This window comes from Rattus norvegicus, chromosome 3, assembly GCF_036323735.1.
Source record: "Rattus norvegicus strain BN/NHsdMcwi chromosome 3, GRCr8, whole genome shotgun sequence".
NCBI classification, from domain to species: Eukaryota; Metazoa; Chordata; class Mammalia; order Rodentia; family Muridae; genus Rattus; species Rattus norvegicus.
Window position 1 is genome coordinate 174,502,499 of NC_086021.1, and position 21,173 is coordinate 174,523,671.

At 48.8% G+C, this 21,173-nt stretch overlaps 2 protein-coding genes across 4 annotated transcripts in view; both read right to left on the reverse strand.

The window, feature by feature from the left end:
• The window catches only part of Elmo2 (engulfment and cell motility 2), a 273,759-nt gene that overhangs the window by 59,534 nt on the left and 193,052 nt on the right, over positions 1-21,173 (reverse strand). The gene's annotated exons all lie outside the window — the stretch shown is intronic.
• Zfp663 (zinc finger protein 663) lies at positions 1,353-20,150 on the reverse strand. Of its 3 annotated transcripts, none has more exons than NM_001408838.1 (5): positions 19,220-19,321; positions 9,946-10,112; positions 8,507-8,633; positions 7,994-8,077; positions 1,353-4,525 (listed from the first exon to the last, which is right to left on the reverse strand). In NM_001408838.1, exons 2-5 carry the CDS (start codon positions 9,958-9,960, stop codon positions 2,757-2,759), a joined length of 1,995 nt encoding a protein of 664 aa, NP_001395767.1. In that variant the 5' UTR covers positions 9,961-10,112; positions 19,220-19,321; the 3' UTR covers positions 1,353-2,756. The 3 variants fall into 3 exon arrangements, with proteins under 3 accessions (NP_001395767.1, XP_063139035.1, XP_063139034.1); XM_063282965.1 differs by having other exon boundaries at positions 1,436-4,525; positions 9,946-10,082; positions 19,220-20,150; XM_063282964.1 differs by lacking the exon at positions 19,220-19,321 and having other exon boundaries at positions 1,436-4,525; positions 9,946-11,863.

Here is a 21,173-nt window from a genome sequence, read left to right on the forward strand (position 1 = left end):
AGGAGTTAGGTTTCGGTCTGAGCTTCACTGAGGCCTTACGACATTCAGAGCCACATCAAGGTCGGTGGTAACCTGGGGATGGAGAATCCGTTTTCTTTCAGCCCCAGATCCCAGGACACTCCCTAGTCTGTTTTAATGGACTTTAGAGGGAAGCCACCTTCTTAAGCTCTGAGGCAGAAAGGAAGACCAGAAGCAGGCAGGGGTGGCTTCAAGGAAGAAGTTGGAGACATTTAGGAAACTGTACCATTCAATGACCCTAATCTAGACGCTGGAGACAGGGATGAGGATGACTTGGGTCAAGCCCCATCTGCGCTGGCTTGCTGTAGAGACCGTTCCCCAGAGATGGAGAAAAACTGGGATGGGGTGTGGTGTGGTGCGGAAGCAGAATTCTCCTGGTAACCTCTCAGGAGGGCGAGACACCTAGAGAAGGTTAAACTAGATGTGAGGACCCAGGAGGCCTCACAAGCAGATCTCAGAAGGGTCGATTTTTCTGGAGGAGCCCACCTTCCTTTGTGGGACCAACGGCATGTCCGTCGGGAGCCCCGACAGCCCGCGCTGAGCCTGCCGCAACTCTATTAGTGCCTCGAATGGTTGTGCTGCTGGGAAACAGAGAATCTCAAGGAGAAGGACTCAAAGATGGGTACCAAAGAGCGAAGAAGCCATCGTCCACTCCCCCAGTCAGGACTCACCAACAGTTTAGCTGACACTTCCTCACCTGCAATCACTTGCCCACCAAGCCATTTATTGCTGGTTATTTATTGCCTGAGCACAATGGCCCCCAAGGTTTCATCCAGGGCCCAGGAGGAGCGTGAACACAGCAGTATTTAAAGGGAATGTGGAAAATAAAAGGGAGCTGGACTGCTTTCTAACACTGTCAGTTTCGCTGGTGGGAATGTATACAGTTGGCTGGTGCATAGGATGCTGTAGGTAAATGTGCCATCGGTCTACAAGGCTACGATTTGACCAGGTCCCCCCAACCCTTGTGTTGGAATGTTAATCTGAATGCAACATGGGAGTGTTCTGGGACTAAGGGCAAGATTAACCCCAGTGCCAAAGTTCTGGGCTTTGCTTCAATCCTTTGCTCCCCTCCCTTTCACTCCTCCTTCTCTTGTCCTCTGCTAGGAGATGAAACGGACGACCCCCACCAGATTCTCACCCCTTCGTCTCGGACTTAGCCTTCCAAATTGTGAGAAATAAATTTGTCTTCAATGTAAACTAGCCCGCCTCGGGTGTCCTGTTACAGCAGCACCACATGGCTAAGATAAGTTAGGTCATATTAGGATATCGAAAAGCCTACATTTCCCCCATCCAAAGCTCCACAGAAGTTGAATTTAGTAATATAATCACACAACTCACCATTACAAAGTCACACTTTATTGGGTCAATTTAAAAATATATACCTTGGCTATCTTCTAACTTTCAAACCCCCCTTTCAACTGACTTTAAATTTCTTCTTTTCCTTCTCTTTTTCTTCTTCTTCTTACAAATGACCTGGTGTTGTTAGATCTAGGGTTTTTGTTTAAATTTTTAATTTTACTTATTATTATTAGTGTGTGTGTATGTGTGTGTGTGTGCGCATGCACACGCACATGTTGCATGTTTGGGCTCAGAGAACAAATGTGTGGAGTGAGTGTTCTCATTCCACCTTAACATGGGTTCCGGTCAATCTGAGGTCATGAGGCTTGTGAAACAAGAGCTTCCACTGACCCCTGGCCATAGTTTTTAACTCGTCACTATAGCACATGTGCACACATGCGCACATATGCACATCACATAGATTTTTTTTTCTTTTTCTTTTTTTCGGAGCTGGGGACCGAACCCAGGGCCTTGCGTTTGCTAGGCAAGTGCTCTACCACTGAGCTAAATCCCCAGCCCCCATCACATAGATTCTTGTTTGAGCTGTTGTTTTTTGTTCTTTTTTTTTCCCCCCGGAGTTGGGGACCGAACCCAGGGCCTTGCGCTTCCTAGGCAAGTGCTCTACCACTTAGCTAAATCCCCAACCCCATTGAGCTGTTGTTTTAAGCCATTCCTGGCATCTTTTCACATCCAGGGCTTAGATTCCTGTACTTTGCTTTTGGTCTTTTCCACTCTTGTTCCTTTATCTCTGTCAGTGTCCTTTTTATTGTCGAAAAGAATAAACTAGGAAGGAAATGGAGGGAACACGATGAGAATGAGGCTGGGTCGGCGATAGATGTCTTGTTTGTTCCGACTGAATCAGTAAACCCTCCCTTATCATGGTTATGATGGAGCCTTGCTTCGTCTCGCCTGAAGAGCAGATGGTGTTCTGTTATCTCGCCTGTAATGAGTTCTGTATCACGTCTGAAATATAACTTCTAGTTAGACAATATTTCCACAAGGACATTTTTCTCCGCATCCACGGAAATCATATCTTTCTCCTTCCACAGCGTTGGAGACCTGTTGAAAGTATTCACATGTTGGAAGTATTTTTTTTAAGTTTATTTATTTATTATATTTAAGTACACTGTAGCTGTCTTCAGACACACCAGAAGAGGGCATCAGATCTCATTCCAGATGGCTGTGAGCCACCATGTGGTTGCTGGGATTTGAACTCAGGACCTCTGGAAGAGCAGTCGGTGCTCTTAACCACTGAGCCATCTCTCCAGCCCCCTGGAAGTATTTTTTATGTTTTCAGTCCTACATTAATTCTCTAGTATCCATCACTTATAACCGGTTAGTGGAGTTCTGTCCGACACGTGTTGCCATGGCAGCATCTTGCGCTCGCATTTTGTCGCTGCTCAGTGAGCTTCTCTGGTTGATTCGGATTTCTGCCCGTGAAGGCTACTGGTGGGTGTCTTCTTCCTGTGTGTTTTCCTTTGATGCTTGGTAAGGGCCGACCTCTGGCTGAAACTCTTTTTGCATTCTTCACATTCGTAAGGTTTTTCCCCCGTGTGAATCCGCCGGTGTTTTGTGAGGGCGGACTTCTCATAGAAGGTCTTCCCGCACTCGAGACATTCGTAGGGTTTCTCTCCTGTGTGAGTTCTCTGGTGCACGACGAGGTTGGACTTGACACAGAACGATCTCCAGCACGCGCTGCATTTGTACGGCTTCTCTCCCGTGTGAGTCCTTTGGTGCTGTGTAAGGTTGGATTTCACACAGAAGGTTTTCCCACATTCACTGCATTTATATGGTTTCTCTCCCGTGTGAGTTCTCTGGTGGACCGTGAGGGCGTACTTTTGGCAAAATGACTTTCCACACTCTTTACATTCGTAGGGTTTCTCTCCTGTGTGAGTTCTCTGGTGTTCCGTGAGGTTCGACTTCACCATGAAGGACCGGTCACATTCATTGCATGCGTAGGGTTTCCTCCCCGTGTTTGAGCTCTGGTGCTGAGGAGGGCCTGCGGTCCTAGAGCAACTTTCCTCACACTTGCTGCACTCCTGGGCTTTCTGTTCTTTCCAAATGCTCTGATTTTTATTATGGTCCAGCTTCTCATTTCCCTCACACTCTGGTTTCTCCTCCAAGGACCATCTCCCATGTTGAGTGCTTCTTGATTCCTTGAGAGAGAGGCCCGATGACTTCTCGCACTCAACCCCTTTGGGGTTTTTCTCTCTTGTGCTGATTCTCTGATGTAGGCTCAGACTCGACGTCTTTAAGGCTCTTCGGTTGTCCGCACACCTGGGTTTTTCTGCTGTGCAAGTTCTCTGGTTCTGAGTAAGGCACGGCTTCCCACGAAGGGTATCCCCACAGTTCCCATGGCCACAGATCTCTCTTACATGAAGTTTCTCATTTTGGAGGTGAGGTGAGCTTCTTATAGTGTTCTCACTGACACTATGTTCACCACGTTCTCCTCCTGGCTGCCTTCTCTGACCTCTGCTAAGATCCGATTTCTCATTAAAGGGGTTCACAAGAACATCACACTCACAGAGTTTCTCCCTCACATGAGTTCCTGGATGTTCATGATTTGACTTCACACATGACGGTTTTCCATGTTTGCTGGCCTCTTGAGCCTTCCTTTCCCTCAGGGTTCTTAGAAAAGACTGGAACCTTATCTTGTGGGCAGTGGCTTGCATGTATTTGCTGTCCTGAGAGGGATCCTGTCCAGAGTGAACCGTCTGGTGTATAACGGAGGCTGCCTTTCTGTGTGTGGCCTTCCCACAATCTTTATATTCAAGAAGTCGTTCCAAATGCAATGTCTTCTGCTGTTGAGCAGGGCCCTTCATAGGACTGTGAGGTTTCTTCTTTTGATCATGTTCACAGATTTTGCATCCTATGTGAGCTTTTTCATACTCAGTATCAAGGGACCCAGACCCACCTAAGCCACCCAACTTTTTTGATGCGGAGTTTCTGTTACCAGTAGCTAATCCTGTGATATTTTCCAAGTTTGCGTCCATCGAGTGACACTTCTGATGTATTTCTCTCGAGGCCTCTGAGCTTGTGGCCAGATGAACTATTTCTCTTAGAGCCTGGCTTCTTCTCTTCGTCAGTGTTTCACTGCTGACAAACACTCGACTCAAATATCTGCCTCCGTTTTCTCCATTTGTTGTCATGGTATCGACCCTCTGGGCTTCTGGAAACGTGAGAAGGGAAGTGTGTTACACATCTAAGCAGTGTTTTAAAGGGAAGGGGTTATACACAGATGTCCTCTGCTGACTTGGTTCTGGGGTTCCGACACACTCCCCTGAGAAAGCAGCCATGCTAGGCAATGTCTCATCTAGTCTTTCCGTTGGAAATGTGAAGACAAAGAGTAACCTTGTTACCAGAGTAGCAAGGGGGAGAGATTGAGGAGAGAAGTGCCCCTGCTTTGGTTTCTAATAAACATGAACACCAAATGGCTGGAGGCCTTGAAATAAAACATAACCGGCAACAAGGAATGCCAGACAGGGACTCATCCACGGAAGGAGGGTATTTAAAAATGAGGCAAAGACAGAAGGCACTGCCCATGCGATAAGGTTCTGGTCTTTTCTAAGAACCCTGGGGGGAAAGGAAGGCACAGGAGGCTATCGAACATGGAAAACCGTCATGTGTGAAGTCAAACCATGAACATCCAGGAACTCATGTGAGGGAGTCAGACCTGATCCTGCATACGATCGCTAAGCCACACCCCTGCTTCCGGTCTTCTCCGTCCCACTCTGCGTACTGACACCCGAGAAAACTTTGAAAATAACCCATTCTCTCAGACCTGAAGGCCAGGCTTGCCGTCATGGGGACACCGGTGCAGATTCTGGGTCTGTACAAGGTGTGGAACAGAGTTAAGCTCTGGGACGAACTGGCCATTTCCTGTTACTGACTACTGTGGACCTGCTGAGACCAGGCGCGTCAAGCTCCTGCTGCCTTGGTTTCCCTGCCAAGATGAACTGCACCTTGAACTGTGCGCTGAACAAACCCCTTCCTTCCCTGAGTTGCTCCTGTCTGGAATATTTTAATCCCAGCAACAGCAAAAGAAAGCAAGACACAGACTGTTGATGTCTTCCCTAAAGTGGGATCTGTTTTTGCTGTCAAATTCACCCAAAGCAAGCTGGGCAGTGGTGGTGCACACCCTTTAGTCCCAGCTCTTGGGAGGCAGAAGCAGGTGGGTCTTTCAGTTTGAGGCCAGCCTGGTCTACAGAGTCTGTTTCAGGGCAGCCAGGGCTACCCTGTCTGGAAAAAAAAAATACAAAAAAGCAAAAATGAAAACATTCCACCCAAAGTCCTTAGTTTACCTTGAGTCTGACCCCGCAGTTGTATATTCTGTGGGAAGGGGCGGGTGTATAATAACGTGTCCACCATTACAGTCAAACACACCGAATAGTTTTACTGCCATAAAGCCCTGTGTGCTCTGCCTATTCACACCCCAGTCCCTTGAAACCATTGGTTTTCTTACTCACTTTTCAATGTTTTATTTTTTTATTTTTTGAGACAGGGTCTTTCTATGTGGTCCTAGCTGTCCTGGCCTCAAACTCACAGAAATCCTCTTGCCTCTGCCTCTAGGAATGCAGGGATCAAAAACCATGGGCCACCGCACCTGGTCTCATTTTGCCCTCTTACTAGCTTTGCTTTTTCTAGGTGAACACAGAGGTGGAACCCAACAGCATGCAGCCTCCTCCTGATGGCTTGGTGTCTTTCCCTTAGAGACGTGAGTTTAAAGTCCTTAACTAACTTCTGTGGCTTGACAGGCTGCATTTGGGAGCTGAGTGTTTCCACGGCCTGTTTGTACGCTATTTATCCACGCTGGCTGCTTTCAAGTTTCAATGATTATTAGTGAAGCTGCTACTATACACTTGAGTGGAGGGTTTCATAGAAACAGCTTCCAACTCTCAGATTTGTTTGTTTATGAAGCAGGGTCTCCAAGCCTCATTCTTTATTGCTTTTGAAAGTTTTTGCACTACTCCTACTACTCCTACTCCTACTCCTACTCCTCCTACTATCACCACCACCACCACCACCACTACTCTTACTACTACTACTACCACTACTGTTACTACTAATAATAATACTAATATTACCACTACTGTTACTACTACTACTACTATTACCACCACCACCACTACTACTACCACTATGACTACTACTATTACTACTAGTAGTAGTACTATTACCACTTCTGCTATTACTACTGCTACTATTACTACTATTACCATCACTACTATTACTACTACTATTACTATTAATACTACTATTAATACTACTACCCTTACCACCACTACCACTACTATTAGTATTAATACTACTGCTAGTGTTGGTAATACTACTATTACTACTATTACCACCACTACCACCACCACCACCACTACTACTACTACTACTACTACTACTACTACTAGCTCTTTGTGCTTTCTACTGCCTCCACCCTCCACTGCAAATGTAGCTGGTGTTTATTTGTTTTTATTTTCCCCATTGGCTTTTGGGTAATTTACATGAAGAGAGGAAGAGATGATCCTGGGCAAACTTTCTACTTGCGTCTCTGTATTGGAACTCACTTCTTCCATCTAACCCTATCCCATTGCTTCTGACCTCTGTTGCTGTTTATCTCACCAAGCACCCACCCGTCTCAGAGGCTCGGCCCCTGCTGTTCCCTGGCTCAGGTGGAAGTCTCCAGCAGCCTTGCTCCACCTGTCACCCACGCTCCACACTCCGCTCCCGTTCTTGCTCATTTCCTCCCGGAAGCACCTACCCCCATTTCCTCCCAGAAGCACCTACCCCGTCACTCACCTTGAACTCAAGCAGTGCTGACAGCTACTGGCCCTCAGATGTGCAGATTTGCTACCCCAAAGCCTCTGTGTCCCCCATGGTAGAATGGGACTGCCCCTGACAGGCACTTAACAGACACTTGTCAGATAGAGGACTTCTCTATGAATGAACGCACAATCCGCATCCAGAACATTCAGTCCCGGAGGCAACACATATACTAGTTACAGACAGTAAAATAGAAGCAAAGATTTACTTTTTTTTTTTCTTTTTTTTCCGGAGCTGGGGACTGAACCCAGGGCCTTGTGCTCGCTAGGCAAGTGCTCTACCACTGAGCTAAATCCCCAACCCCGCAAAGATTTACTTTTATTTTTATTCTTTTTATTCTTTTGAGGCAGGGTCTTACTACACAGCCCTAGTTGGCCTGGAACTCTATGCAACCTAGGCTGCTCTTCCTGCCCCTACCTCCCAAGTGCTGGTGTCAAAGGCGTGAGCCACCACACACAGCCTGCTGAAAACATTTGTACCTGGGGGAATTGATCAGGCTACGGGCATTTTTCTTCTGGCCTTGAAAATTCTAGAGCCTCTCAGAGATAGTATCTTTGTTTGTTTGTTTGTTTGTTTGTTTGTTTTGAGAAGGGGCATCCCAAGCCGACCTTGAACATCTGACCTTCCTGCTTTGGGGCTGGGACTGCGTTCAGGCCTGTGCCATCTTGCCTCTTTGATGCTGTGCTAGAGATCAAAGCCAGGGCTCCGTGTCTGCGAGGCAAGCATTCTACCAACCAAGCCAGGCATGCAAAGAAACCAAACCTCGCTCTGACCTCCCAGGACCTCATGTCTGCCCTCTTCTTTCTCCTTGACCTCGACTCACCTGAGAGGCCATGGCCTGGCGGGTCCCAAGGACCTTCTCCGTGCTCCAACTTGCATATCAGCTCAGGTTTGGTTATACTGTGCCCTGTGATGGGAAAATGGCAGGGCTTGTTAAACTGCTCAGGGCTGCGGGAGGGGTGCACAATGATGGGGGTCTGGTGTCTTTCACCAAAGCCAATGGCTGCATCCTCACAGGGTTGGGGTGTCACTGCTGAGGCCAGTGGTTAAGCCCTCGGCTAGAGGATCAGGCATCCGGTGAGTGACTGCAGGAGTGCAGGTGTCCAAGGAGGCCAGAGTGGGCATCAGAGCCCCTGGAGCTGGGGTTTCAGGCCGTTATAAACTGCCACATGTGGTACTGGGAACCGGATTCGGAGTCCTCTGGGAGAGCAGCAAGCACTCTTCACTGCTGAGCCATCTTTCCAGTCCCCAACTTTAAAACTTTACTCTTGACACTGATTCAGCTTCCAAGGTATGAAACATAAGCTGACGGGAGCGGTGTGGGGGTGGGGCTTACCCACTGCTTGTAGGTGCCTGTAGGTCTCCAGCATCACCTCCCTGTACAGGTGCCTCTGGGCAGCATCCAGCAACTGCCACTCTTTCTGAGTGAAGGCCACAAACACATCTTCGAACAACACTGGTCCCTGCAACAAACCAGTGGGGCTCAGTTGGAAAGGCTCAAAAACAAAGTAACAGGAGACACAGTGAGGGAATGAGTTACCATGGCATTCTAGAAAACGGCATAAGGTTACAATCCTGTTACAATTCTGTATGCTGTACGCTGGAGGAGTAACGGAATGGCTGCAGAAACACTAGGCAAACCGCATTTCACAGATAATTCATAAAGCGGCCCCGTCTGTGTAGATCTGATCTGTCTGCTGAGGGCACTTAGGCAAATAAGACTGCAGCTTGTTTTTAAGGATCTTACAGACCTGAGATTTCCTACACAAGCAAACACTGGCAGCAGTGGACTGTGGGAGATGGGCTTCTTTCTTTAGGTCACATGTCACCAGGTTTGTATGTGTGCATGTATGTGCACATGTGTGTGCTCATGTGGCTATCAGAGGTCAATGCTGACTTTCTTTAAAATCAATTTTGTTAAGATAAGGTGGGGGTGTATATTTGTGTACATGTATGTGTGTATATGTATGTCCGTGCATATGTGTAGTGTGTGTGTATGTTTATGTATGTGAGTCTATGGAAATGTATGTTTATGCTTGTGTGAAGGTATAGATACATGTATATATGTGTATATGCATGTGTTATATGTATATATGTGTGTATTGTGTGTATATGTGTATCTGTTTATGTATGTGAGTCTATGGGAATGTATGTTTATGCTTGTGTGAAGGTATATATGTATGTATTTATATATGTATATGCATGTATTATAAGTATATATGTGTGTATTATGTGTATATGTTTCTCTGTTTATGTATGTGAGTTTATGGGAATGTATATTCACTCCTGTGTGAAGGTGTGTATGTATGTGTGTGTATGTGCATGTATGTGTGTATTGTGTATGTATGTTTATGTGTGTGAGTCTATGTGCATATATGCTCATTCCAGTGTGGACCACGCATGCCGAGACGTGCATGTGGTGATCACAAAATGACTGCGAGGACAGAGGATGTCTGTTTTTACCTCTCCACCTTATTTGAGACAGGGCCTCTTCAGCCTGTGCTCCACAGCTAGCTGGCTGTGAGTTTCTGGGAAGTCGCTTGTCTCTGCCTCCTAATAGGGAGCACACCAGGGTTGCTGAGGCTTGTGTCACCTCGCCTGGTATTTGCCTGGGGCTTCAGGATTTAAACTTGAGCTGTCAGGTTTGTGGGGCAAGCACTCATACCCACGGATCCATCTCCCCAGTCCTAACTGGAAAGAGAGCACCCTCTACCCAAACACATCTTCCAGTCTCTGCCTCCCAGGGGCTGGCATTACAGGTGTGTGTCAGCATACCTGACTTTTTAACATGGGTGCTGGAGATCTGAACTCAGGTCCTCATACACAGCGGGCACTTCACCCTCTGAGCCATCTTTCTGGTCTTTGTGTCAGGGTTTGGTTGTCCATGAACAGCAAGCTCTGGGTAACTGCAGCTGTAGCATGAGTAAAGGCTTAGAGAGTAGCTGAGAATATAGCTGGTGTTAGAGGAGTCACAGTGAGGGTGGCGAGCAAGGAGGAGGCTGGGGGCCTGGGCAAGACCAGAACAGCTCAAGTGTGAGGGGATGGGGCAGAGGGAGAAAGGGTAGGCCAGTGGCTTCCATCAGAACATCCCTTGGCAATCTTTAGTGTATGCACACAGCCCTCAAGTAATCCCCCAAAGTTCAACAACTTTATTTTTAGACAAACAAACAAGCAAACAGCTCTCTCCTCCAGCCAAGCAAGATGCCCAAAGGAAAGAAGGCCAAGGGGAAGAAGGTGGCCCCACCCCTGCCATCGTGAAGAAACAGGAGGCCAAAATTTTGGTCAATTCTTTGTTTGAGAAAGGCCCAAGAACTTTGGCATTGGGCAGGATACCCAGCCCAAAAGAGATCTCATACACTTCACCAACAGCCTGGCTACACCAGGCTGCAGCAACAAACAGCCATCCTCTATAAGCAGCTCATGGTACCCCCTGCCATTAACCAGTTCCCGTAGGCCCTGGACAGGCAAACAGCAACTCAGCTGCTTAAGCTTGCCCACAAGTACAGGCCAGAGACAAAGCAGGAGAAGAAACAAGGCTCCTGGCCCATGCTGAGAAGAAAGCTGCTAGCAAAGTGGACATCCCAACTAAGAGACCACCTGTCCTCCGAGCAGGGGTCAATACAGCCACCACCTTGGTGGAGAACAGGAAGGCTCAGCTGATGGTGATTGCCCATTGAGCTGGTGGTTTTCCTGCCTGCCCTGTGTCGAAAGATGGGGGTGCCCTACTGCATCATCAAGGGAAAGGCCTGGCTGGGGTGTCTGGTCCACAGGAAGATGTGCACCACTGTTGCCTTCACACAGGTTAACTTGGAAGACAAGGGTGCTCTGGCTAAGCTGGTGGAAGCTATTAGGACCAATTATAATGACAGATATGACGAGATCCGCCGCCACTGGGGAGGCAACGTCCTGGGTCCTAAGCCTGTGGCTCACATTGCCAAGCTGGAAAAGGCAAAGGCTAAAGAACTCGCCACTAAACTGGGTTAAATGTACGCTAAGTTTTCTGTACATAAATATAATTACAAAATTATCTTCCAAAACAGACAAACAGACAAATAAAAACCCCAAAGGTAATGGGCATTTCAGTATTTTTCCCAAGACGCCTCTGGTTTAGCCTGTTCACTTCTCAAGGAGCATCTCCCTTCTTGCAGCCAAAATACCCATATACATTGAATTTAAAAAGAAAGGAAGGAAGGAAAGAGGGAGAGAGGAAAAGAAGGAAGGAAAAGAAAGAAAGACAGGAAGGGAGAGAGAGAGAGAGGAAGAAAGAGAGAAAGAAGGAGAGAAAGAAAGAAAGAGAGAAAGAAAGAAAGAAAGAAAGAAAGAAAGAAAGAAGGAAGGAAAGAAAGAAGGAAAGAAAGAAATAGAAAAACTGGTTTCCCCCTTCTCAGCCACAGCAGTTGTCTCCCGGGAACATCTGGTAACATCTGTGGACTGCACACTTGCTAAACAGAGAGCTAGCGCCATCTAGTGGATCCATCCAGACACACAGCTAACAAAGCGTTGCCCCTCTCCCAAGTGACCAGGTTTGGAAATGGCTCTGGCGAGAAGTTCTCCAATTTCTCTAACTGCTGGTAACAAGCCTTACTGATTGGTGTTGGCATCGAGGATGAGGACGCTGTGACTGACTGTGCCTGGAGTAGAGCAGGAAGGAAGAGGAGGAACATTGAAGACAGTGAGGGGTCACGCCGCTTGGGGCCACATACCGTCCAGAGATGGGACAGCATAACCCAGAGAATGCATTATGGGGGGGTTGGGGATTTGGCTCAGTGGTAGAGCGCTTGCCTAGCAAGCGCAAGGCCCTGGGTTTGGTCCCCAGCTCCGAAAAATAAAAGGGGGGGGGTAGAGGGGTGGGGAAGGGATAAAGAGGGAAAAGGAGGGAGGGAAAGATGGACATAAGACAAGCTTTGGACTCCAGAGAGAGATAGAGACAAACCCACTCTTTTAGAAATCAGACCTCTCTCTGAAGTGGAAACTTCCAGTTCTTTGGAAAGTCAGTCATGTCAAATGATGGCTTGCTGGGGCATACAGGTGAAAGGCTGTCTCGCTAAATCAAACACATGAAAGACCGTTTTCCTGGAGCAGACACACATGAAAGGATGTTTGGACAGAGCAGACATGTGAAAGAACTCTTGATGAAGGAGTGTGAATACGATCCCACAGACAGTGGGAGAGCACGGAGCATCGGTTTGGTTTGCTCTGCCTCGCTTTTATTCCTCACTAGAGACACACAGGTATTGGTGCGTGTCTTTAGCAAAGCCTTTACATAGCGTTGTTGAGCTCGACTTGAGATAACTCCACCACTGAGAGAAACTCACCTAAGAACTGCTGGTGAGGTCCCCGCGGCACCTGCTGCCTCTGCAGCCTCGCCCTAGACCCCTTAGCAAGCCTGGTGGTTTCTTCAGGATTGAACTGCAGCTGCTGGTTCGTGCCTGGTGTCTGCCCGCCTAGAGGACTGGCCAGCAGCTGCTGAGTCGGATTTGGGACTGCACTGCAGAGAAAGAAGATCAAGCAAACCCCCAAAGAACTGCTGCTGGACAGGTCCTCTTCCCCCACATCCTAATAACTTTTCTCTTCTACTACCTCTGCTGGGTTGTTGAACCCTCATTAAAAGTAGGTTGCAAAAAAACGTATGCCTACAAATCTCAGCGGTACACAAAACTGTACCACAAAGAACATAAAGGTTGGGAAGCAGAGACAGATAACCAGTGAAGACAACTCCCAGGTCCTGAGGCCCAAGAAGGGACCGGAAGCAGGGTTTGTGGACCGGAAGCAGGGCTTTCGGTCTGCAGTGTCGCTCAGTCAAGCTCGAGAGAGAGAGGGACGTTCCAGGGTTTACGTCACATGGCTTGCTCTTCTGATCTTCTGGGCAAGGGAGCCCCAGGCTTATCTCCACAGAGGAGCACTGGGAGGGGCTGTGGGCGCGCCAGATATTTCTGTTAGTTTCTGGCAGAAACGGAGTGGGTGGCGGGAACCCCGGACACCTGTTGCCACACCACAGACACAGACTGAGCAGCGCCTCGGGCCTCCTTACAGAAGCCAGCAAGGCCTCTCAGCTTAGAAAGTACAGAGGCTGGGGGTTGACCAGAGCTGTGATCAGCAGACAGACTGCCAGACTTCTGGGCAGATTCTCACCCCTGAGGGTTAATATTCAGGGTCATTCTCCAGGATGAGCAGGGAGCTGTCTCCTGGAGTCTCTTCAGAGCCAGTCAGGAGCTGAGTACCGTGCACAGCACCCTGACACGGCTCAACTTTCTTCTTCTGGGTGATTCTGAGGGGGAGGGAGGGGATAGACCATTAAGTAAATCCCACTCTCTGTCAGAGGAGGAGTCCCTTCGAGCTTGCCTCCTTGTCTCAATCTATACAGTCTGAAGGCAACATCCTAAAACGTCTCCCAGCGCCTTACACAAAAGGCCTCAGCCAGGCCTCCACCCCATGGGAAAGATGAGGAGGGAGCCTCGGTTCCACACAGCAGAGCAAATGCAGGCGGCCACCTGGGTAGTTGTCGAGAGGCCTCCCCCAGGACAGAAGATAGAAAAGGCCTGTGACATGAGAGTGACAGAGAATCGAGGTCCCAAAAGATGGGGAAGGGACTCACAGGCCACAGAACAAATGCAATGTGGATGAGAAACCGTGGACTAAATGTGCCAAGATGGAAAGCCAGCAAAGACAGAAATGACTGTAGTGAAAGAATCGAAGAGACAGGCTGGAGAGGTGGCTCAGCGGTTAAGAGCACTGGATGATCTCCCAGAGGTCCTGAGTTCAAATCCCAGCGAGCACATGGTGGCTCACGACCACCTGTAATGAGATTTGGTGCCCCCTTCTGGCCTGCAGGCACACATGCAGGCAGCATACTGTATAAGAGCTGGGACAAAGTGTACTGCATACAGTCGGTGTACAAGGCCTTGGGTTCACTCACCAATAGGGGAAAATAGACATTGAAGAAAATTATGTTGGTCTGGGGAGATGGCTCAGTGGGTAAAAGCACTTGCCTCCAAGCTTGAGGACCAGAACCAGTTGGAAGGAGAGAACAGAGTCTGACACTTCTGACCTGCATTTGCAGGCAGTGGTACATCCCCAAGTTGATGGGTGTTTTCTATGAGGGGAAAACACACACACACGCACACACACACACACACACACACACACACACACACACACACACACACACACCAAAAAATAGGGCACCAGAATGCTAAGTATTTTGTTGTTGATTTGGGGAAATAGGAAACACTTTTCCCTCGGGGAAAGCATGAGAACAGAAAGCCCAATGAACAGGCCTCTTAGTGGCTGGACGCAGATGGACGCAGACAGAAGCTCGGAATTAGGAGACAGGCTCAGACAGTGCAGACAGTGGCTGGAAGGGAGGCTTGGGTCGGATGCCTGAGTGGCCGGGATGAGGAAAGCAAGCGCAGAGGGAACTGGAGACTCCCCAGGAAGGGGCCCGGGCTTCTCTCTTGTGAAGACAGACATGAGCCAAGTGGGCAGGCTTGATGGCCTGGTTAAGTATGACATCAGAGGACAAGTGAGAAAGAGGAACGGCAGTAGTTACTAAGTCACAAGATTCTCCTACTTCTTGTTCTCTCCCAGTGCCCTGTGATACTGCAGACTGCCTTTCTCAGTTGTCGGAGGGCTTGGAACCAGACTTCCTGAGTCATTCCCTCAGTCATAGGACTGAGCGCTTCACGAGATTTCAGACACCCGGGTTCAGAGGGCAGACAGTCACGCTGTGCGATGTGCGTCACAGCCTCGATCCAAACTCTGCAGTGTCAAAGAGAACAAAACTCATGGCCAGGTAATGGAGGCTGACAGACAGGGGTGTGCAGGCAATATGCTTTCAGTCTCACACCAAGACACCTGTGGTGGGTACCAAGCCGGAGAACTCTTCGGTGCCCTGAAGGGCAGCTGCTGCGGGGCGTGGCCATCTGGGGCGAGCGCACAAAATTATCCGCAGAAAGCGGACCGCCGCGCCGCCAGCGCCAGTGACCAGCAGAGGGCGCCTCAAACTCCCTTGCCTCCTAAGAGAGGCAGAGCTCCCCATCTGAGGTACAAAGATTCAGATTTTAAAAGTCTTAGCATGTGGGCAAGTTAGAACAGGAAAAGGTGGAATTTAGCTCTCAGAACTTGTGCTTGGGGTGAACTCTGTATAACCAAACAGCTAAGGGATTATTTCATCTGAAAAGATGATCTAACTGTAGCTCTCAGTAAAAGGGTGTAATAAATGTGTGCTCAATAATGCTGTCAGAATCATATGAGGTAATCCAGGGAGGGATGTTAACAGCCACTGGAACAAAACACATAACCCTAAATTGTACACAATACTCTAGATGGGGTCACTGGCTGGCTCAGTGGGTAAGGGAGTTTGCCACCGAGCCTGACCACCTGAATTTGATTCCCATGACCCACAGGATGAAAAGAGACCTAACTCTTACATGTTTTCTGCCGACGTCCACAGGAACACTGTGGCGTGCACACACTCCTCCCACGGCAAATATAAATAAATAAAGTAAAAAAAAGAATAATATCACAACTGATTGACTGCTAGAATTTTGTCATTCTGTGCTCTAAATAGGAATGCAAGAATTACCAGAAAACGCATGTTGAGTTCATATTATTACTGTTTCGGTAGCTAGACGGTGTGCTACAAGCGATTAGACTATGCGTTCTATATGGGAAGATTTAAAATGGAAAGGGGAGATCGTGTAGATGGTTTCCATAAAACTGACGCTCAAGAGAGCTGCTCCCATCCACGTGACATCACTGCCAGAGAAACAGTTAAATCATGGTGCAAGGGAAGTGAGGACACGACCAAATGACAAGGGACATTGACAAGGGACCACGGCTACCAAAACTGCAAAGAAACCAGCTGGTGGTCCACCTGAGTCGTGCTCGTGTCCCTCTGTTCCGGGAGAGCTGCAGAGGCTGCAGGAGAGGGAAGGGAGCAGAACCACCAAGGCCCTCAGAGCCTTGCTAGAAATCCATTTCTACAAATGACCACGTGGGAGACAATGTCACCCAGACTCTTCAGAAGGGCAGGTAGATGAATGCTCAGGGGGGGTTGTCAGTGCCTGGAGCTCAGAGAAAGCATCTCTACGTCAGGGAGCCAGCCCTGGCCTCTTGCTGGCCTTTCACACTGACCAGGGCCTCTCTGGATTTGACAGCAAACAAACACGCACAGCACAGAGTCAAGCTGGGAAAGAGCCGGCTAAGCTAATGGTTTGAGCAAAGGATGACCTCAGGCCTTAGGCCCATTTGCGTGTTTTGATGTCTGGGGTTTACTCTTATGAACTGAGTGTAGCGGTGTGCCCAGTGCTGTTCCCAGCACTCAGGAGACAGAGGCAGGAGAATGTGACCGGCCTGAGCTACACAGAAGACCTCTGCTTCAAACAAACACTACAAAAATAAGTAAGTAAGTAAGTAAATAAATATGAAAATGGAAAGGAGAAAGAGTACGGATATGTGCTTAAGTGCATATACATGTATGAATGTATGCATGCATGTATGTATGTATGACTACATACATGTTGGAGGTAGACAGACAATACAGCTGTCTCTCCCTACCTCAAACTGCGCCAAGCACTCAGGTGTTACTATGGTATTTTCAACTTCTGTCTTGAATATATTTCTATACTAAAAGGTATAAATCAATTTATAGGTTTCCTTTTGCTTTAAGACAAGGTCTCACTGTGTCGCCCTGACTGGTCTAGAACTCTCTACACAGACCAGGCTGGCTTCGAACTCAGAGATCCGTCTACCTCTTATTCCCAAGTTGCTGAGATTAAAGTTGTGTGTCATTGAGACCTCGTGTGTGTAAAACAATTTAACAATGGAGATGTCACAAATATCTCCTCATTTACCTTTCTACATATATTTTAACTCCTCAACACCTTAACTGAAATTATCAATTGTTAAAAACAATCCCCCCCTTTTTTCTGAGTATGTGTGTGTGTAAGGGAACATGTGTGCAAGCGCCCATCGAGCCCAGAAGGTATTTGGTTCCCTGGAGCTGGAGCTATGACTGGGAGCTGCTTGGATGTGTGTGCTGGGAACCAAACCCAGGTCTTCCACAAGAGCGGCATGTGCTCTTAACCGCTGAGCCATCTCTCAAATCCCAGCTCAAAGAATCTATGCTGCTGGCCAGGAGGACAGGATTTAAGTTAGTTCTTTCATTTCAGTATCTCCAAAAGAGTTTTGCTTGGTTTCAAGTCTTGACTAGCTGAGACACATGGGCCTGGGGGTCAGAGGGTCTCACTGATTCTCACGATCTGGCCTCTAGCAAGTAACTTGCATGTAGATGATAGCAGTCTCCTCGTGATGCCAGGGACTGACTACGCCTGTTTAGCGCTGGAATCTGGCAGGCGTGGCCTCATTTAGTGCTTTTAATCAATGACGTAGGCACAACTGTTACTCCCCGAGGAAATGGAGGTGAGGAATAGCAGAGCCATTCTTATGGAGGGATGAGTTTTGAAACTTGAGCCATATAGTTAAGGATTGCTCATTATGAAGCAGAACAGCATTCCCACAGAAATGGGAGTGGGCAGTATGGCCCTGAGATCCAGCTGTCCTTGACAACGAGAAGGCTGTGGGAGGAGCTTCCAGGGGGAGGGGCCACTGCATCTGCCAACACTTCCTCCTCACATCGCCTCCTGGTCATCTTCCGTGGCACTCTCTCTTTCCAAGCAGCTGCCTTTGCTCACCTTCTTTAGCTGGCCTAACTCACTTCCTTCCTTTGGAAGCTGGCTTACGCCACTGCTGAAGGCAGATGAGGTCATATTCTAGGGAAGAGGGCTCTGCAAGGGCTTCATAAGCTGATGTGGACTCTGCTTACAGTTATGGTACACTGCAACCAAGACTGGAGGAAAGGAGGGAGGGAAGGACGGAGGGGAGGATGGAGGGAAGGACGGAGGGGAGAACGAAGGGGAAGAAGGAGAGGACAAAGGGGAGGATGGGCTTCTCCTGGGGAGAGTCCTGCTTCTGGTGTGTCTTTTTTTCCTCACAGGAGCTGTGATCCAGAGAACTTTGAATCTGACTACAGGGCACCCCCTCCCCCCTCAAGTGAATGTCCAAACCAATGGTAATACCACACAAAATTTGGAGGCCTCTTTGCAGACATCAGGAGCCCTGTGCCCAGCTGTCGGTTGGTCCTGGGGGCTTTGGTGATCTGCTACAGACTCTGAAAACTTCTGGAAGCCTAACTTAGTGGTCTGTAAAGTGCAGTGGACACAGACAGGTGGCCCAGGCAGAAGGGCTCAGAAGCCTTGATTGAGCCTCAACCCTCCACCCTCCAGGCAGGTCCTGTGGCCCTTGGGGAGGAGCATGTGGAGGATAATTTATAGCAGGGAGGGCTGGGGGTGGGGGAGGAAGGGAGGGAGGGAAAGTAGATTGAATCTATCTTCTGACTTGGGGTTTGCATTCCACCTCTCTTCTGTAGACCACGCCCTTCGCCCCCACCCCCTCAGTCTTTCTTCTCAGTTAACAGCGGCTTTCAGAGCCAAAAGGTGCACAGGGCTTAATGAACAGGGCATGAAGGAAGACAGGCTCCTTTCGGGTCCTGAGCAAATGCCACCGGCTAAAGCCTGTCTGTCTCAGGCACTGTCCAGAATAACCCAGAGGCAGGTTCCGGGAAGAACCCCCATCCACGTACAGACAGTGAAACAGAGTCTTGAGGTCCTTTTCTGGCCAAGGGGACTCAGTAGTAGTGCTCGAATTTGAACTAAGACTCTGAAAACTGCCTTTTCAGCTACAGGACCCTCGCTGCTCTTGGCCTACCTGCCCGGGACAGGTGTCATCGGACTTTATCCTCATCCTATGGAAGTCGCTCGCCCGGTTGCTGCGGGCCTCGGAGCCCTAGCAGGCAGCTCTGACATCAGAATGCCTTCCCTAGCTCACTTTGCCCCGACCACCAAGCCTTGTCTCTTCTCCTTGGAGAACCCACCGCCGCCAGCGCGAAGCACACTTAGGGACAGTGTCAGGATTCCCCGAGGACCCGCGCAGGTGTTGACACGTAAGCCGCCCCGAGCCTGGCAATGCAACCCTCCAAATTGGCTCTCACCCGTAGGCGCGCCTGTCCTGGGGACCGGGTCTCTGAGCGGCGCGTAGACCCTGAGGATCTGAGGGTTTCCTCCACGCTCAGCGGGACGCGGGAGCGAACAATGAAGAAGAACTGCACATGCGCAGGAGAGATGCTAGGGACTGTTCCCGCGACCCCCTTGGCCTCCATCACATTCCAGACTCCGTTCCCACGGCGCCCGCGCCCCTCCCAGGGGGCGACAGAGCTCCTGTCTAGCGGGAGAGCTTGAGCCACCTACGGCTGCTGTTGCCTCAGAGGCAAAGGCACTTGAAGAGTCGTGTCTATACCACGCGAGAACGAGGCAAGGAGGTGAAGTGTTTATAGAAAGTAAAGCCATGCATTATTATCGACGATTAATACTACCTCAAGTTTCCTCTTTCAAAAGTACATGACACCTTCACACAAAACTGAGCATCGAATATAAGACCCGGAAACCACAGAGAAAATCAAATACACAAGTCAAGGGGCATATGAGCAAATGAGGCCATGAATCACTTCCTTTCCCAGAGATGACCATGGATAACATTGCGTGGTCCGTTAAAAACCTTTTTAAAAGGTTTGTGCATATGTGTGTGGTTTTGTGCACGTGAATTTAGATGCCCGTGGAGCCCAGAAGTTCCCAGAAGATCCCCTGCAGTCGGAGTTACAAGCAGTTGTGAGCCGCCTTGACTGAATCCTGGAATAGAACCCTGGACCTCCGCAATCATAAAAAAAAAATATTTATAACCACTGGGCCATCTTTCCAGATCCTAGGCAATACTGTTGGTGATATAGGACCCTAGACAGGACGTGGTGGCGCATGCCTTTAATCCTAGCACTCGGAAGAAAAAGCAAGCGGATCTCTGAGTTGGAAGCCAGCCTGGTCTACAAAACCAGGACAGTCAGAGCTACACAGAGAAACCTTGTCTTGAAGACCACCACCACCACCACCACACACACACACACCCAGAGAGAGAGAGAGAGAGAGAGAGAGAGAGAGAGAGAGAGACAGAGACAGAGACAGAGAGAGACAGAGAGACAGAGACAGAGACAGAGACAGAGACAGAGAGAGACAGAGAGACAGAGACAGAGACAGAGACAGAGAGAGCATATTAATAATTTTCTTACTGTGCAGTGGTGAGAGTAGATACCCTTTGAGTCCAGAAGAGGGCGCCAGATGCACTGGAGCTGGAGGTCCAGGCGGTTGTGAGATCCTGATGTGGGTACTGGGAACTAAAAGGGTAAACCTGGGTTTTAACCTTGAGCCTCGCCCCCCGTCCCCAGTCCCTGGAAATAACTGACAAGTTGGTATACGGCGATTCACAAATTTGTAAGGTTTTGCATCTTCTGTGAGTGACAACCGGCTACAAAAGGTTCTACTCACTGTAGTAGTCAGCATCTAGGACTAAGTTTACCAGTGTTGAGCGCTGGGCAGAAAGCTATCCTTGCAGGCTGCCGGGTGCCCTGAGAACTAGAGACTAAGGCTGGGTGTGGTGGCGCATGCCTTTAATCCCAGCGCTTGGGAGGCAGAGGAAGGAGGATCTCTGTGAGTTCTTGACCAGCCTAGTCTACTACATAGAGAGTTCCAGGAGAGCTAGGAGCGATTCTGTTGTCGTCGTCGTCGTCGTCGTCATCATCATCATCATCATCATCATCATCATCATCATCATCATCATCATCAACAACAACAACAACCCCATCAAAACCCCCGGAGGCTGCCACGACAGGAGAACGAGTACATTTTCGACCTCAGCTCGGTGAGCAAAGTGGTCCCATTCCCGTCGCATTTCACTGTATTGCTTGACTTAACACATCAAAATTTCATCTGAAGAGCCGAAGCCCCTAAGTAGCATTGGGCATTTTTAATTGATAACTTAGAGTACTTCCAAGTAGATATGAAAGTTCTCTCTGCTTCTGGCAAGGACAGGCTTAAACCCAAACGTTCCTAAGAACTCCT